The sequence below is a fragment of the Amblyraja radiata genome, chromosome 12, assembly GCF_010909765.2.
Source record: "Amblyraja radiata isolate CabotCenter1 chromosome 12, sAmbRad1.1.pri, whole genome shotgun sequence".
Taxonomy (NCBI): Eukaryota; Metazoa; Chordata; class Chondrichthyes; order Rajiformes; family Rajidae; genus Amblyraja; species Amblyraja radiata.
Genome location: NC_045967.1, coordinates 57,200,302 through 57,219,793, shown reverse-complemented (window position 1 = coordinate 57,219,793; position 19,492 = coordinate 57,200,302). Strand labels below are relative to the sequence as shown.

The 19,492-nt window shown below is 46.5% G+C and overlaps 1 protein-coding gene across 1 annotated transcript in view; it reads right to left on the bottom strand.

Annotated features, from left to right (window-relative positions):
* LOC116979248 (sodium- and chloride-dependent neutral and basic amino acid transporter B(0+)-like) overlaps window positions 1–19,492 on the bottom strand; it is a 61,497-nt gene that overhangs the window by 11,150 nt on the left and 30,855 nt on the right. The window contains exons 9-10 of the mRNA XM_033030849.1: window positions 11,226–11,351; window positions 135–253 (exon numbers count right to left, since the gene is read on the bottom strand). Of these exons, the coding sequence (XP_032886740.1) occupies window positions 135–253; window positions 11,226–11,351 (245 nt within the window). The remainder of the gene's footprint in view (window positions 1–134; window positions 254–11,225; window positions 11,352–19,492) is intronic.

The window sequence follows — 19,492 nt, the reverse complement described above, 5'->3', positions numbered from 1 at the left end:
CACTCAACGTGTCACAATGGTGGTGGGGTAAAATTCTATGGGGCTCGTCTTTAAAATCCAACCTATCAAATCCAAATCCACCCAGTTTTTGCTACTTGTCCTTTAGCATTTAAATGATCATGGAGAAAACATACCTGTGTCACATATACAAGGCCAAGGACATAGAATGACAAACAAATGGCGATCGTCAAAGAAAGGCGCTTTGTCCGAAGAAATGAAGGGAACAGGTCCAGCAGAATTGTTATGTTTGTTTCTGATGAAAGAAAGTATAAAATGAGAAGACTGATTAATTGTTTGTAACACATAACACAAATCGGATAGAATGTGATCGATGAATTCTTGGTTCTTGGTTTCCTGGACCTCCAAAAATATTCCAAATGGAATTTAAACTGGAGGTGGCGGAGGGTGGACTTAAACAAAAAAGGGTTCTTGGAGAAATAGAGCTACCTTAAATTTAGTTGCGTCTGGTTGAGTAACTATGGTAGGGTGAAGACTATTGCATGCTTTAATTGTGCGGGGGAAGAATTAATTGCGGATACATCTGTCTTGGTAGCTGGTATCTCAAATTGGATTGAATGCCCTCGTCTGCTCCTAACAGGTTTGGGTTTGGTGTATTAAGGCACATTATTTGTATTATGAGGGCCAAATTGGTTCTAATGCAATTTTGATTGGGAACTAGAGAAGCTGATCTCACAGTGCTACCTGTGGCCCTCCAAATATAGTGTTCCCTAATTAACTATTAAAAATTGATCTAAAACATATGATCTAACCATGCATCCAAACCAGTCTAGCCACTTAATGTAATCTCAGATTCCTGCTTTAACACTGGATCTTCATGCATCAGTCTTGCTCACTCCACAAAACTGTGGTTTTGAGTCCAGGAATCCGGGTTTTATCCGAGCATATTTCTTCTCTTCCTTAATTCATATAATGATACCCCCAACTACTCCTGGTTTCACTCATCCTGTGCCCACTGCATTACTAAAGGTGTCACAAACCAAAGGCAGCTGTCATGAGGTTTCTATTCTTAAGTAAGTGTTATTTAAAGGATCTGTTCTTGAGAACTTCCGTTAACTGAATTTTCTGAAAATCTGAAACCAGCAGTTTCAATGATTGATTAACATTATTTATTGTCTTCCCCTGTACAATGGTACAGAACCAGAATGTGCCACATCCACTTGCTTGCTATGTATAGTTTTATTTTGAAGACAAGTTATCTGTTAAATGGACCAGCTGCTACTCCTATTCCATAAACTTGTGAAGATGTTTGCATTTCTGTCACTGACTTTCCTGTCTTCAAGGGAGTTGATATTGAAGAGGTTCACGTGTTGTATAAACAGTTTAATATTTAAACGATACAGCTCGACAATTAGTACAAAAGGGCAAGGTGTGTGTTAATGTGTTCACTGCAAAATGAAGACTAGCTCCGTCATCCGCTGTACTCCGTCATCCGACCACCCAGGTGGGGTGTTGATTTGTCGGCCCAGATCACACCTGGTCCACGTGAGTGCTTGAACGAAGGTTCGTGACTAAAGTGGCTCAGCCCGCCTCATGACTCCCCCCCAGAACTGGAGTATTGGAGGCGGTTAGGCTGCCGAGTGAGGCGGCCTGATCTTGTGTATGTGTCCCCTGTGTTCGGGGTTGCAGTTGGTTGAGTTGAGGGCGGCTTTGGTCGTGATGGTGGACGCCCTCTGCGGCGGGGTTATGCCACCTGCACTGGTTGGTCAATGTTCAAGTGCCCATGGAGACACTCGTGTCTGCCGCCCATGTTGATGATGAAAGCCGTGGTGTCGTTTTGCAGTACTCTGAAGGGTCCCTCGTAAGACTTTTGCAGTGGTGTACGGTGGGAATCTCGGCGAAGGAAGACGTACTGGCAGTCCTGGAGATCGGTGGGACGTACGTGATTGTGAGAACGTGTCGGGGCGTTGGGACGTGAGAAAGCGTGCCCACATTCTCACATAGGCACGTCAGCATGGTCGTGGTTTGTTCCTGATGTCCACACGCCGCCGGGATTAAGTCCCCTGAGCGTAAGCGAGGAACCGTACACTAGCTCGGCCGAGGAAGTTGCCAGGTCCTCCTTTGGGAGAGTGCGTATACCTAGCATGACTCACGGCAATTCGTCCATCCAGTCTGGGCCCGTGAGCCGTGCCTTGAGGGATGCCTTCATGTGCCGGTGAAAACGATCCACTAGGCCGTTTGCTTGCAGGTGGGAGGCCGTGGTGTGGTGCAACTTAGTGCCAAGCAGCCGGGCCATTGCTGACCACAGCTCGGAGCTTAACTGCGCATCTCTGTCGGAGAAGATGTCTGCCGGCACGCCAAAGCGGGCGATCCAGTGGGCAGTGAGGGCATGTGCACAGGTCGCAGTGGAGGTATCCGAGAGTGGGACGGCTTCCGGCCATCTCGTGAATTTGTCCACGATGATGAAGAGGTAGGTGACACCTCTGGATGGGGGGCAGCGGTCCAACAATGTTGATGTGGATGCGGTTGGAACGCCGGTGCGCAGGGCGAAGTTCTGCAGCGCCGCCTTGATGTGTCGCTGAATCTTGGAGGTTTGACATGAGATTCACGCTCTGGCCCAGTTGCCGACTTGATTGCGCAACCCGTGCTACATGAACTTGGCTGCCATCAGTGCCTTTGTTGTCCGGATGGAAGGGTGAGCAAGGCCGTGAATCATGTCGAAAATCCGGCAGCGCCAGGCAGCGGGGATGATGGGTCGTGGCTATCCCGTGGGCACGTCGCAGAGGAGTGTGGTGTTAGCGGGCCCGAATCGCACATCCTCCAACAGCAGCCCTGAGATGGTGGTGCGGTAGGCGGGCATCTCTTCATCCTCTCGCAGGGCGGCCAACACGACCGTGTAGTCAACACCTGGGGCCAGAGCGTGGATGGCATTGATGGCGGTGAAGCACAACGCATCTGCGACCTGGTTGCTCTTGCCTGCGATGTGCTGGACGCAAGTTGTAGGTCAGGTGGCGCTGCTGTCGGGCTGACCAAGGATCAGACACTTTGGCAAAGGCAAACATGAGAGGCTTGTGATCAGTGAAAGCTGTGAAATCCCTGCCCTCGACGAAGTAGCGGAAATGCCGGATGGCCAGTTAGAGAGCAAGGAGCTCCCGGTCGAAAACACTGTACTTCTGCTTGTGGGGTCTCAGATGACGACTGAAAAAGGCGAGGGGCTGCCAGCTTCCATCGATCAGTTCCAGCACTCCACCCACGGCTGTGCCAGTTGCATCAACCGTGAGAGCTGCTTGGCCGTGGATGTACTAGCATCTTTGCCTTTACCAGCGCCTCCTTGGAGTTGTTAAACGTGGTCATGGCTGTGTTGTCCCAAACGAGCTCTTTCGGCTTGTTGGCCAGGGCCTTGAACAGCGATTGCATGATCCTGGCGGCTGATGGCACGAAGCGGTGGTAGAAGTTGACCATGCTCATTGACAAACTCTTCACAGTAGAGGATTTGGCAAACTTGTGAATGGCCTCGACCATGGTCGGGAGCGGGACCGCTCCATGCTGGTTGATGTGGCGGCCAAGGAAGTTGATGGAAGTTAGGCCAAACTGACACTTGGCAAGATTGATGGCCAGGCCATGCTCGTTGAGCCTCTGGCAGAGCTGCCGGAATTATGTGCAGTTCCTGGCGAGAACAGTTGGCGACGAGGATGTAATCGAGATAAATGAACACGAAGTCCAGCCCGCAGCCCACCATGTCCATGAGCCGTTGGAAAGCTTGGGCGGCATTTTTGAGGCCGAAAGTGATGCTAAGGAACTCAAAGAGCCCGAACAGGATAATGACGCCCGTCTTGGGGATGTCGTCTGGGTGGACCGGAATCTGATGGTAGCCGCGTACCTGGTCGATCTTCGAAAAGACCTTGTCACCGTCCAGGCTTGCCGTGGTCCTGGATGTGGGGGACAGGGTACCGGTTGGCTGTTGTGACCTCTTGAGACAGAGAAACATAGAAAATAGGTGCAGGAGGAGGCCATTCGGCCCTTTGAGCCAGCACTGCCATTCATTGTGATCATGGCTGATCGTTCCCTATCAATAACCCGTGCCTGCCTTCTCCCCATATCCCTTGACTCCACTAGCCCCTAGAGCTCTATCTAACTCTCTCTTAAATCCATCCAGTGATGTGGCCTCCACTGCCCTCTGTGGCAGGGAATTCCATAAATTCATAACTCTCTGGGTGAAGATGTTTTTTCTCACCTCAGTCTTAAATGACCTTCCCTTTATTCTAAGACTGTGGCCCCTGGTTCTGGACTCGCCCAACATTGGGAACATTTTTTCTGCATCTAGCTTGACCAGTCCTTTTATAATTTTATATGTTTCTATAAGTTATCCCCTCATCCTTCTGAACTCCAGTGAATACAAGCCTAGTCTTTTCAATCTTTCCTCATATGACAGTCCCGCCATCCCAGGGATCAATCTCGTGAACCTACGCTGCACTGCCTCAATCACAAGGATGTCCTTCTTCAAATTAGGAGATCTAAATTGTACACAATACTCTAGATGTGGTCTCACTAGAGCCCTATACAACTGCAGAAGAACCTCTTTACTCTAATACTGAAATCCTCTTGTTATGAAGGCCAATATTCCATTAGCTTTCTTCACTGCCTGCTGTACCAGTAAGCCAACTTTCAGTGACCGGTGTACAAGGACGCCCAGGTCTCGCTGCACCTCCCCCTTACCTAACCTAACCCCATTGAGATAAAAATCTGCCCCCTTGTTTTTGCCGCCAAAGTGGATAACCTCACATTTATCTATATTATACTGCATCTGCCACGCATCTGCCCACTCACTCAACCTGTCCAGGTCACCCTGCAACCTCCTAACATCCTCTTCACAGTTCACACTGCCACCCAGCTTTGTGTCATCCACAAACTTGCTAGTGTTGCTCCTAATTCCCTCTTCCAAATCATTAATATATATGGTAAACAGTTGCGGCCCCAACACCGAGCCTTGCGGTACTCCACTCGCCACTGCCTGCCATTCTGAATATGGACCTGTTCACTCCTACTCTTTGCTTCCGGTCTGCCAACCAATTTTCTATCCATGTCAACACGCAACCCCCAATATCATGTGCTCTAATTTTAGTCACCAGTCTCCCGTGCGAGACCTTATCAAAGGCTTTCTGAAAGTCTAGATACACACATCCACTGGCACCCCTTCATCCATTTTACTTGTCACATCCTCAAAAAATTTCAAAAGATTAGTCAAGCATGATTTCACTTTCATAAATCGATGTTGACTTGGACTAATCATTTTACTGCTATCCAAATGCCCCATTATTACCTCTTTATTATTTGACTCCAGCATCTTTCCCACCACCGAAGTCAGGCTAACTGGTCTGTAATTCCCCGTTTTCTCTCTCGCTCCTTTCTTGAAAAGTGGGATAACTTTAGCTATCCTCCAATCCACAGGAACTGATCCTGAATCTATTGAACATTGGAAAATGATCACCGATGCGTCCACTATTCTAGAGCCGCCTCCCTGAGGACCCTGGGATGCAGACCATCAGGCCCAGGGGATTTATCATCCTTCAGTCCCATTAACCTACCAAATACTATTTCTTGCCTAATGACATTTTTTTCAGTTCCTCTACCCCATTAGATCCTCTGTCCTCCAGTACATCTGGGAGATTGTTTGTGTCTTCCTTAGTGGACAGATCCGAAGTACCTATTCAACTCTTCTGCCATTTCCTTGTTGCCCATAATAATTTCACCCGTCTGCCTTCAAGGGACCCACATTTGGCTTTGCTACTCTTTTACCCTTAACATATTGAAAGAAGCTTTTACTGTCCTTCTTTGTATTCCTGGCCAGCTTCCCTTCGTACTTCATCTTTTCAACCCGTATTGCCCGTCTTGTTTCCTTCTGTTGTCCTATGAAAGTTTCCTAATCCTCTGGTTTACGGCTACTCTTTGCTGTGTTATACATCTTTTCTTTTCGTTTTATTCTATCCCTAACTTCTCTTGTCAGCCACGGTTGCCTCCTACTCCCCTTAGAATCTTTCTTCCTTTTTGGAAGGAAATGATCCTGCGTCTTCCGGCTTATGCCGATAAATTCCTGCCATTGCTACTCCACCGTCATTCCTGCTAGGATCCCTTTCCAGTCTACCTTGTCCAGCTCCCCTCTCATACCTTCATAATCCCCTTTGTCCAACTGCATCACTGCCAATTCCGATTTAACATTCTCCTTCTCAAATTGCAGATTAAAACTAATCATATTATGATCACTACCTGCAAGCGGCTCCTTTACCTCGAGTTCTCTTATCATATCTGGTTCATAGCACTAAATCCAGAATTGCCTTTTCTCTGGTCAGCTCCATTACAAGCTGCTCTAAGAATCCATCTCAGAGGCATTCTACAAACTCTCTTTCTTGGGGTCCTGAACCAACCTAATTTTCCCAGTCTACCTGCTACCTGCATATTGAAATCCCCCATCACCACAGTGGCATTACCTTTGTTACATGCCAGTTTTAACTCCTGCTGCAACTTACACCCTACATCCGGGCTACTATTTGGGGGTCTGTACATAACACCAATTAGTGTCTTCTTGCCTTTACTATTCCTCAAATCAATCCACAGTGATTCTACCTCGTCAGTCCCTATGTCTTCCCTCGCAAGGGACTGAATTCCATCCTTCACCAGCAGTGCTACCCCCCCTCCTCTGCCTACCTGCCTGTCCTGTCTATAGGATATATAACCCTGAATATTAAGTTCCCAGGCCCGATCCCCCTGCAGCCACGTCTCAGTAATCCCCACAATGTCATATCTACCAACCTCTAACTGAGCCTCAAGCTCATCTACTTTACTTCTTATACTTCGCGCATTCATATACAATACTTTTAATTCCTTACGCATCTCACCTTTCACATCAATCCCTATTACACTTGGCCATACCCTCCTATCCCTTTGTGAGCTTCCTTTCCCGTTAATTCTGGGGTCATTAACCATCTGTTTACTCTCTTTCCCTTTAACTCCGTCCTCAACTATACCACTTGACACTCCACCCCCCTTATTCAGTTTAAAACCACCCATGTAGCAGTGGCAAACCTGCCTGCCAGAATGCTGGTCCCCCACCTTTTAAGATGCAATCCGTCCCTTTTATACAGTTCCCCCTTACTCCAAAACAGATCCCAGTGATCGAAGCATCTAAATCCCTGCCTCCTGCACCAGGTCCTCAGCCACACATTCAGGTCCCGTATCTTCCTGTTCCTGCCCTCGCCAGCATGAGGAACTGAAAGCAAACCGGAGATAACAACACTGGAGGTCCTGCTTTTCAGCATTTTTCCGAGCTCTCTAAAGTCACGCTGCAGAATATTCATCCCCTTCTTTCCGACATCGTTTGTACCGATATGCACTACCACTTCCGGCTGTTCACCTTTGCCCTTGAGGATTTTCTGCACTCTATCCGTGACATCCTGGATCCTGGCACCAGGAAGGCAGCACACCATCCTCGAATCCCGTCTGTTCCCGCAGAAACCCCTGTCCGTATCTCTCACAATGGAGTCTCCAACTAGAATGGCGTTGTCTGACGTTGGCCTCTTTGGTTTTGGCTCAACAGCCCTTTTTGCTTCACAAGCCAGACCGCCGCTCAGTGTGATAACGTCTTCTGTCCCGACAGTTTCTAAGTGGGTGAACCTGTTCACAAGAGGTTCAATCCCCGGGGACCTTTGCATTCCATGTTTCCCTCCCTTTCTCACCGTCACCCACCTTCTCTCTTCCAGTACCTTAGGTGTAACAATCTTACTGTAGGACTTGTCGAGGAACGACTCAGTTTCCTGGACAAACCTGAGGACATTCACTTGCTTCTCCAGTTCCCAAACACGGTCCTTCAGGAGCTGTACCTGGATGCACTTCTCACATTTGTAGCAGTCCGAGGCACCAGCAGTGTCCTTGACCTCCCACATACTGCAAGCATCACACTGAATCAGCTTGCCTGACATCTCCTTCTTTCGTCTCTCCCTCTCCAGCGTTTTGCGTAGCCTCCTTTCCTCAGCCTCCTCGCCAAAGACTCTCGAGCCAAAGACTCACACTTTTCTCGCAGATTTACCAATTTACAAACCAAATTCCTCAGTTTTAAACTGTTTTCCCCCTCTGACTCACTTCTAACTCTCCTCCCACTCGGGCTAGAGCCAATCAGTGCTTTCTCCTGCTTCTCTTTGTTGCTGTTGCTTCAAAATCCACGGGAGCACTGAGATGGCACCACTTGTATTTGCTGGCGCCGTTCGAGGTCGACATCACTGCCGCTCCTTCCGTGGAGGCTGGGGCCGTCCGTATGACCTGCCGAGGCACAGCCGCCACCTGATTGATGGTGGCCCACCCTACTGCTTGGCCTGCCGCAACATGTCCGCACGGGATGCCAACCGCCAGGAGTCGGTGAAATCGTCATCCGCGAGAGGCAGGCAAATGTCCTCAGGAATCTGCTCGAGGAAGACCTTGTCGAAAAGGAGGCAGGTCTTGTGTCCAGCGGCTGAGACCGAATGTATCCTTGAAGCGCATCTCGATCCCTTCGTACTTGTTGTCAGCTGATGGCTGGCGAAGGTGATCGAGGAGGCGTCCGGCGGTTTCCTGGCCCAGTGCATTGACCACGTAGTAGTACTTGGTGACATCAGCAGTTATCTGGCAGATGTGGAATTGGGCTTTGGCTTGTTCAAACCACACGGGGCCACAGAAGGTGGGCAGTTTGACTGAAACTGCATTCTGCTGCTCTGGGTTGTCTCCTCCATGCATGATGAAATCCAAAAGAGGCTGTATTGGATCATCGGCGTCACCACTGAACAGGTTCGCGTGTTGTATAAATACTCAGTTTAATATTTAAACGATACAGCTCAACAATTAGTACAAAAGGGCAAGGTGTGTGTGTATGACTGACTTGGCAAATGACATTCCTTGTATGTTGCAAAACATACTTGGCTAATAAACTATTATTGTGATTATGATTGTGATTGATCGTTTTGATTCCCATTCTTTCCCATTGTATAAATGATTTGTCTATGATTGATGGTTTAAACGATGGGTTATTGGCTATTGGTATTGAGAGAGATAGGTTTCTTAATTTTAGATTCTGTTTTATTTGTTTCCATGTTCTAATTGTGCTATGTATAATTGGGTTTTTATTATAATTTTTATTATTCAGATTTATTTGTGAGAGGATAATCGCTCCTATATTACTCGGGGAGCAGTCCCCTTTTTCCATTACAATCCAGTCCGCCTGCTGGGCAGAATTGTCCAGCAGGTGAATCATATTTTTAATATTTACTGCCCAATTATAATACATAAAGTTAGGGAGCGCTAGACCCCCCCCACTCTTTTCGTTTATTAAGGTGTGTTCTTTGTATTCTATGGGGTTTATAATCCCATATGAAATTTGTAATGTCTGAGTCCAATTTTTTGAAAAACTTTTTTGGGAGATATATAGGTATTGATTGAAATAGGTATAGAATTTGTGGTAAGAAAATCATTTTTATAGCGTTTATTCTGCCTATTAAGGACATCGGAAGTGTTTTCCAGAATTTAATCAAATTATTTAATTTCTTAAGTAAGGGATTATAATTGGCTTTAAACATATCCTGGTAATTTCTAGTAATTTCAATTCCCAAATATTTGAATTTTTCTGTAGCTATTTTAAAGGGGAATTTCCTGAGGTGTGTTGAGTCTTTTGGTTTTATCGACATAATTTCACTTTTGTTCCAATTTATTCTATATCCTGAAAAGGATCCAAAGTCCTCGATTAAATTTAATATATTCGGTATACTAATTTGTGGTTTTGTGATGTACAGTAGTACATCATCGGCATATAGGGATATTTTGTTATTTGAATATTTTGTATTATAACCGTAAATATCCAGGTGTGTTCTTATTTTTTCAGCAAGGGGTTCAATTACCAAAGCAAATAACAGCGGAGATAATGAACAACCTTGTCTATTGCCCCTTGATAGTTCAAATTTCGAGGATAATATATTATTAGTTAGTATTCTAGCCGTAGGTTTGTTATATAATAGTTTTATCCATGCAATGAGCCATACATAGGGACGCAGTCATGGGTGAAGAGGGAGTAGAGAGGGCAGAGCACACAGCCCTGTGGCACGCCGGTGTTCAGTGTCAGAGTGGAGGAGGTGATGTTGTTGATCCTAACAGACTGTGGGTTCTGTTGGTGAGGAAATCCAGTCCAATTGCAGAGGGAGGTGGTGATGCCAAGTCTGCTGAGTTTGGTGATCAAACTGGCGGGGATGACAGTATTAAATGCGGAGCTGAAGTCATGAACAACAACCTGATGTGGGAGTTGTTATTGTCCAGGTGGGTCAGGGCAGAGTGTAGGGCCGCAGATATGGCGTCCTCTGTAGACCTGTTGGGCCGGTAGGCAAACTGATGGGGGTCCGTGTGGGAGGGAGGCTGGATTTGAGGTGAGCCAAGATCAGTCGCTCAAAGCACTTCGCGATGACGGGGGTGAGTGCCACTGGGCGAAAGTCATTGAGACTCCCTGAAGTTGACTGTTTGGGCACTGGCACAATGGTTGAGGTCTTGAGGCAAGTAGGGACGACACCCTGGGCCAGTGACAGATTGAAAATGTCAGTGAAGACCAGGTATAGTTGTCCAGCACATGCCCTGAGCACACACCCGGGGATGCCATCGGGGCCGGCAGTTTTGTGCTCATTCACTTTGCTTAGTGCGCCTTGTACAGCAGAGGTGGAGAGACTGAGGGGTTGTTCATTCGAGGGTGGGGCAGCTTTGTTGGCTGGTGTTTTATTGTCCCGATCAAACAAGCATAGAAGTAGTTTAGCTCGTCAGGAAGGGAGGCGTTGACTGGGAGGGGGGGTGTTAACTTTATTGTGTCGGTAATGGACTTTATTGTTAACTTTATTGTGGTCGGTGAGCTGACCACCCAGGTCGGCGTTGATTGGTCGGCCCAGATCACGCCAGGTCCACGCGATTTCTCGAGTTCAACCAACAACGGTTCGAGACCAAGGTGGCTCGGCCCGAAACACTATACTCATTATTTAATTTCATAAGCCCAATATCATTATGACTGATTCTCAAGTAGGGGTGGCTGTTAAAGTCTTAAATGGGTTTGTGTCTTGATGCTAGTGGGAAAAAGAGGGTCATGGTGTGGTGTTAGCACTCAAGATTATTGGCCAATCATTCATCCACCAGCATCATTCACAGTAACTCTTCACTTTTCTGTTATCAATCAAGAAAGCTGGAAAACCACTGGCTCAGTGAAGTAACATGGCTCTTACCCACAGTGGCAAACTGAGTGTCGAGTCCCAGCGTGATCAGCATGAAGAAAAATGAAACGGACCATAGAGGAGCCCATGGCAACTGCGCAAGAGCCTCTGGGTAGGCAATGAAAACCAAACCGAACCCTGAACAATGGAAGAAAGGAAATGGTGCATTAAAGATTGAGAGAATCTCTCTCTGACTGATACTTAAAGCATAATTTTAGAACATCCCAACTCTTTTACTCAAGCCCTCAGTCTATGAAGGCAAGCATGCCAAATGCTTTCTTCTCAACCCTATAGAAACATAGAAAATAGGTGCAGGAGTAGACCATTCGGCCCTTTGAGCCTGCACCGCCATTCAATATGATCATGGCTGATCATCCAACTCAGTATCCTGTACCTGCCTTCTCTCCATACCCCCTGATCCCTTTAGCCACAAGTGCCACATCTAACTCCCTCTTAAATATAGCCAATGAACTGGCCTCAACTACCTTCTGTGGCAGAGAATTCCAGAGATTCACCACTCTCTGTGTGAAAAATGTTTTTCTCATCTCGGTCGGAAAGGATTTCCCCCTTATCCTTAAACTGTGACCCCTTGTTCTGGACTTCTATAAGATTTCTATAAGATCCCCCCTCAATCTTCTAAATTCTAGCGAGTACAAGCCGAGTCTATCCAGTCTTTCTTCATATGAAAGTCCTGACATCCCAGGAACCAGTCTGGTGAACCTTCTCTGCACTCCCTCTATGGCAAAAATGTCTTTCCTCAGATTAGGAGACCAAAACTGTACGCAATACTCCAGGTGTGGTCTCACCAAGGCCCTGTACAACTACAGTAGAATCTCCCTGCTCCTATACTCAAATTATTTTGCTATGAATGCTAACATACCATTCGCTTTCTTCACTGCCTGCTGCACCTGCATGCCTACTTTCAATGACTAGTGTACCATGACACCCAGGTCTTGTTGCATCTCCCCTTTTCCTAATCGGCCACCATTCAGATAATAGTCTACTTTCCTGTTTTTGCCACCAAAGTGGATAACCCCACATTTATCCACATTATACAGCATCTGCCATGCATTTGCCCACTCACCCAGCCTATCCAAATCACCTTGCAGCCTCCTAGCATCGTCCTCACAGCTAACACTGCCTCCCAGCTTCGTGTCATCTGCAAACTTGGAGATGTTGCATTCAATTCCCTCGTCCAAATCATTAATATATATTGTAAATAGCTGGGGTCTCAGCACTGAGCCTTGCGGTACCCCACTAGTCATTGCCTGCCATTGTGAAAAGGACCCGTTTACTCCTAGTCTTTGCTTCCTGTCTGCCAGTCAGTTCTGTATCCACATCAATACTGAACCCCCAATACTGTGTGCTTTAAGTTTGTATACTAATCTCTTATGTGGGACCTTGTCGAAAGCCTTCTGAAAGTCCAGATATTACACATCCACTGGTTCTCCCTTATCCACTCTACTAGTTACATCCTCGAAAAATTCTATGAGATTCATCAGACCTTTCATAAATCCATGCTGACTTTGTCCAATGATTTCACCACTTTCCAAATGTGCTGCTATCCCATCTTTAATAACTGACTCTAGCAGTTTCACCACTACCGATGTTAGACTAACTGGTCTGTAATTCCCCGTTTTCTCTCTCCCTCCCTTTTTAAAATGTGGGGTTACATTAGCTACCCTCCAATCCTCAGGAACTACTCCAGAATCTAAAGAGTTTTGAAAAATTATCACTCATGCATCCACTATTTCTGTGGCTACTTCCTTAAGTACTCTGGGATGCAGCCTATCTGGCCCTGGGGATTTATCGGCCTTTAATACATTCAATTTACCTAACACCACTTCCCGGCTAACCTGGATTTCACTCAGTTCCTCCATCTCATTTGACCCCCGGTCCCCTGCTATTTCCGGCAGATTATTTATGTCTTCCTTAGTGAAGACAGAACCAAAGTAGTTATTCAATTGGTCTGCCATGTCTTTGTTCCCCATGATCAATTCACCTGTTTCTGACTGCGATGGACCTACATTTGTTTTAACTAATCTTTTTATCTTCACATATCTATAAAAACTTTTGCAGTCAGTTTTTATGTTCCCTGACAGTTTTCTTTCATAATCTATTTACCCTTTCCTAATTAAGCCCTTTGTCTTCCTCTACTGGACTCTGAATTTCTCCCAGTCCCCTGGTAGGCTGCTTTTTCTGACTAATTTGTATGCTTCATCTTTTGTTTTGATACAATCCCTGATTTCCCTTGTTATCCACGGATGCACTATCTTCCCTGATTTATTATTTTCCAAACTGGGATGAACAATTGCTGTAGTTCATCCATGCAGTCTTTAAATGCCTTCCATTGCATATCCACCGTCAACCCATTAAGAATCAATTGCCAGTCTATCTTGGCCAATTCACGTCTCATACCCTCAAAGTTACCTTTCTTTAAGTTCAGGACCCTTGTTTCTAAATTAACAATGTCACTCTCCATCCGATCCACCCATGTTGCCAATTCAGGGTGCTATGGATGCACTGCAAGGTCTCTGTATACATCAATGCTTTTATGTTCCCTGTCACATTATTTTGTTACTACATGACTGAGTTTTCTTTCTTTAGATTTGACAGAGAAATTCAACACAGCTTGGAACTGTTACTGCCCTTGAGCCAACTCCCTAAGCACTTGCAATGTGCAGATTAGTAGCAGGAATAGTTCTGACCCCCTTTCCGTCATCTCGCCTTTAAGAAGATCATGGCTGATATGATTATAATTGTAGCTCTGCGTTCCCATTAACTCCCAAAGTCCCACATGGCAGGCTTCTGCAGAAGGTGAGGTGCTCTTGGGATCCGAGGTCTCTTGGCAAACTGAATCCAATATTGGCTCGGTGATGGTAGGCAGAGGATAGTGGTGGATGGGTGTTTTTCGGCCCAGAGGTGTGAACCAAGTGGCATACAGCTGAGATCTCCACTGGGACCTTTGTTGTTTGCTATCAATATAAATTACTTGCTTGAGAATGTGGGGGTATTACGAGACGCGAGGACGGTCTGTTGCCTCCCTGGTGCCAGGGTTCAAGATGTCACAAGCCAAATTCAGAACATCCTCGAGAGGGAAGGTGAACAGCTGGCAGTAGTTGTGCACATAGGCACAAACGACATCGGGAATAAGAGGAAGGAGGTTCTGCAATGTGAGTTCAGAGAGTTGGGAAGAAGACTGAAAAGCAGGACTTCTAAGGTGGTTATCTCTGGATTGCTTCCAGCACCTCGTGCTAGTGAGGACAGGGACAGAAAGATAGGGGATCTGAATGTGTGGCTGAGGGGCTGGTGCAGGGAGCAAGGCTTTAGATTTATAGACCACTGGGATCTCCTCTGGCGTCACCTGTACAAAAGGGACGGGTTACACCTTTAACTGGAGGGGGACTGACGTTCTGCCAGGCAGTTTTCCTAGGGCTACACGTGTGGGTTTAAACTAAATAGTGGGGGGGGAGGGATTGACAAACTGGGAGTATAAAGATGGGGTTGAAGGGGAAGTGAGTACAGGAAAAAGTACAAAAGATTCTCAAATTAATGGGAAGGAAAGTTCGAGAAGGGATAAAAGAGTAAGGTCAGGGCCAATTGCGAGGCGGGAGGTGAATACGGAGGTTAAAGTGTTGTATATGAATGCGCGAAGTATAAGAAATAAAGTGGATGAGCTTGAGGCTCTGTTAGAAATTGGCAAGTATGATGTTGTGGGAATTACAGAGACATGGCTGCATGAGGGCCAGGGCTGGGAACTGAATATTCAAGGGTATACCTCCTATCGAAAGGACAGACAGGTGGGCAGAGGAGGTGGGGTAGCTCTGTTGGTGAGGAATGAAATTCAGTCCCTTGCTAGGGGTGACATTGAAACAGGAGATGTGGAGCCAGTTTGGATAGAACTAAGGAATTGCAAGGGTAAAAAGACCCTAATGGGACATCAGCAGGCCCCCAAACAGTAGCCTGGATATAGGGTGCAAGTTGAATCAGGAGTGACAATTGGCATGTAGTAAGTGTAATGCTACCGTTGTCATGGGAGATTTCAACATGCGGGTAGACTGGGAAAATCAGGTTGGTACTGGACCCCAAGAAAGGGAGTTTGTGGAATGCCCCTGTGATGGATTCTTAGAGCAGCTTGTATTGGAGTCTACCAGGGAGAAGGCAATTCTGGATTTAGTGTTATGTAATGAACCGGATTTGATAAAGGAACTTGTGATTAAGGAGCCAATAGGAGGTAGTGACCATAATATTGTCAAGTTTAATCTACAATTGGAGAGGGAGAAGGGTAGATTGGAGTGTCAGTGTTACAATTGAATAAAGGGGACTATGTGGCCATGAAGGGAGGAGCTGGTCAAAGTTAACTGGAAAGATACCCTAGCAGGGATGATAGTGGAACAACAATGGCAGGTATTTCTGGGAATAATACCGAAGGTGCAGGATCAGTTCATTCCAAAGAGGAAGAAAGATTCCAAGGGGAGAAAGGGGCGACCTTGGCTGACAAGGGACGTCAGGGACAGTATAAAAATAAAAGAGAATTAGTACAACGTAGCAAAGATGAGCGGGAAGCAAGAGGATTAGGTAATGTTTAAAGAGCCACAAAAGATAACTAAAAAGGCAATACAGGGAGAAAAGATGATGTACGAAGGTAAGCTGGCCAAGAATATAAAGGAGGATAGTAAAAGCTTCTTTAGATATATGGCAAGGAAAAAATTAGTTAAGACCAAAGTTGGACCCTTGAAGACTGAAAACGGTGAATTTATTATGGAGAACAAGTAAATGACAGACGAGTTGAACAGGTACTTTGGATCCGTCGTCACTAAGGAGGACACAAACAATCTTCCTGATATAGTAGTGGCCAGAGGATCTGGGATCACGGAGGAACTGACGGAAATCCACATTAGACAGGAAATGGTGTTGGGTAGACTAATGGGAGCCCAGTCGACCCATTCTTTCGTCATACATCAGTCCCGCCATCCCGATAATTAACCTGGTGAACCTACTGCACTCCATCAATAGCAATAATGTATTTCATCAAAATAAGAGACCAAAATTGGCCGAAGGGACTGAAGGCTGATAAATCCCCAGGGCCTGATGGTCTGCATCCCAGGGTGCTTAAGGAAATGGCTATAGAAATCGTGGATGCATTGGTGATAATTTTCCAATGTTCTATAGATTCAGGATCAGTTCCTATGGATTGGAGGATAGCTAATGTTATTCCACTTTTTAAGAAAGGCAGGAGAGAGAAAACAGGGAATTATAGGCCTGACATCGTTGGTGGGGAAGATGCTGGAGTCAATTATAAAAGATTAACTAGCGGCACATTTGGATAGCAGTAACAGGATTGGTCTGAGTCAGCATGAATTTACGAAGGGGAAATCATGCTTGATAATCTTCTTGAATTTTTGGAGGATATAACTAGAAAAATGGACAAGGGAGAGCCAGTGGATGTAGTGTAACTGGACTTCCAGAAAGCATTTGATAAGGTCCCACATAGGAGATTAGTGGGCAAAAGTTTGGCACATAGTATTGGGGGTAGTGTGCTAACATGGATAGAAAATTGGTTGGCAGACAGGAAACAAAGAGTAGACATAGAAACATAGAAAATAGGTGCAAGAGTAGGCCCTTCGAGCCTGCACCGCCATTCAATATTATCATGGCTGATCATCCAACTCAGTATCCTGTACCTGCCTTCTCTCCATACCCCCTGATCCCTTTAGCCACAAGGGCCACATCTAACTCCCTCTTAAATACAGCCAATGACCTGGCCTCAACTACCTTCTGTGGCAGAGAATTCCAGAGATTCACCACTCTGTGTGAAAAATGTTTTTCTCATCTCGGTCCTAAAAGATTTCCCCCTTATCCTTAAACTGTGATTTAAACTGTGTAGGGATTAACGGCTCCCTTTCAAAATGGCAGGCAGTGAAAACAGGAAAGCTGACTATTATCTAAATGGTGGCCGATTAGGAAAAGGGGAGATGCAACGAGACCTGGGTGTCATGGTACGCCAGTCATTGAAAGTAGGCATGCAGGTGCAGCAGGCAGTGAAGAAAGCGAATGGTATGTACGCATTCATAGCAAAAGGATTTGAGTATAGGAGCAGGAAGGTTCTACTGCAGTTGTACAGGATCTTGGTGAGACCACACCTGGAGTATTGCGTACAGTTTTGGTCTCCAAATCTGAGGAAGGACATTATTGCCTTAGAGGGAGTGCAGAGAAGGTTCACCAGACTGATTCCTGGGATGTCAGGACTTTCATATGAAGAAAGGCTGGATCGACTCGGATTGTACTCGCTAGAATTTAGGAGATTGAGGGGGGATCTTATAGAAACTTACAAAATTCTTAAGGGATTGGACAGGCTAGATGCAGGAAGATTGTTCCCAATGTTGGGGAAGTCCAGGACAAGAGGTCACAGCTTAAGGATAGAGGGGAAATCCTTTAGGACCGAGATGAGAAAAACATTTTTCACGCAGAGAGTGGTGAATCTCTGGAACTCTCTGCCACAGAAGGTAGTTGTGGCCAGTTCATTGGCTATATTTAAGAGGGAGTTAGATGTGGCCCTTGTGGCTTAAGGGATCAGGGGGTATGGAGAGAAGGCAAGTACGGGATACTGAGTTGGATGATCAGCCATGATCATATTGAATGGCGGTGCAGGCTCGAAGGGCCGAATGGCCTACTCCTGCACCTATTTTCTATGTTTCTATGACTAGTGGGGTACCGCAAGGCTCGATGCTGGGACCGCAGCTAATCCTGTGTCAGCGCGATCAAGGGACTAATTGAGGTTGCTCGCGCTGACACAGGAGTAAGCTCCACCGCCAGCTATCCTGTTATCCATCGTCCGCTGACCCGCTCTTGAGCTGGTCCCCTCACTATCCGGTCTACATTGAAAGACGCGGACCGGGCAGTGAATGCCATGCAATGTCACCCAGCGCAGCAAGTGAGGCCATGTCCTGCAGTCGGAATTTAAGGATTTGCAGGAAGTGACTGACATGAGCGAGGCTGGCGAACGGCAGGAGAGAGGTGTTCAGACGGAGAGCACTGCCAGAGGTGAGTGGGCAGGCAGAAGTCGCTGAGGTGGAGGCGGGTTCTGCTGTCCGGTCCCGGCGGCCACTTGCAGCCACCTGAGCTACTTCCCTCCCCGGCCACAATGTGATGGCTCCACGCCCGGAGCTCCGCGAGTGAGTTGCTGGCATGATCCCCGACCCCCCTCCTTCTCAACGTTCCTGCTCTCCCCGCAACTTTACCCCTGACCAGACTCCCCACACGCTCTGTAAGGAACTCTGTCCACCCCCCCAGCGGCGCTGTCCTTTCACAGCCGCTTCCCATCAGCTGCCAGCAATGAGGGATAGACTTGGCTATCCCTCAGTACAGCAACATTGTTTGTGATGTTGCTGTACTGAGGGATAGCCAAGTATCTTTCTTGGCTAACCACCTAATCTTCGGCCTCCAAGACGCAGGTAAATTTTCGTGCCTTATTTTGGGTAAAAAATAGCGTCTTCATTGCCGGGAAATACGGTATTTAAAAACATATAGCTCAAAGAAATTTACTTACCACATTATTTGTACACAAACTCCATTCTTCTCTCTTTGTTTCTTAAGAAACTCTTAAGATAATGACAATCCATGTTTGAAAAACATGCCAAGAAACTTTTGCTGCGCATGCGCAATAGGCTGCTGCGCAGCACATGCACGCAGTCCACGTTGCAAAGGCAGAATCTCAGCTGCCTTCAGCTCCCCTTGTCATTGAAGGCTTGAAGCAGGATCGACGGCACATGAGCTGCACATACTTTTGCCTATTATATGTACTGCGGATGAAAGGCATGGGATAATTATGCCTACTTCAGAGATCGATCTCTTAGGTAGGCATAATTGTCCCGTGCCTTTACTATTTATATTTAATAGTTACCATTTTATAATTTTAGTCAGGGTAGGCACTGCCTACCTTGGCTACCCTGACAGCACGTGCTTGACACACACACAAACACATTACAAAGGCGGGGGCCAGGGCAAGCGGGGGGAGCGCTGTCTGAAATTCACACAGTGCAAAGCCAAGGTGATATAGACAAACACCACAATGAACAAGGAGGTTGGCGCTGTAATTAATACGGCTAGCACAGTGTACGGAAAGTCCTTTAAAAGAGGGGGGAAGAGGGACAAGGAGACAACTTTTAAGAAGCCAGACAACTTTTAATAAGCCAGAGATACACAGCTGTGAAGTTCGGCGGACATTTAACATTACCAGTCGGTTATCCATGCTTCTGAAAACTACTGCTTGCATTTCT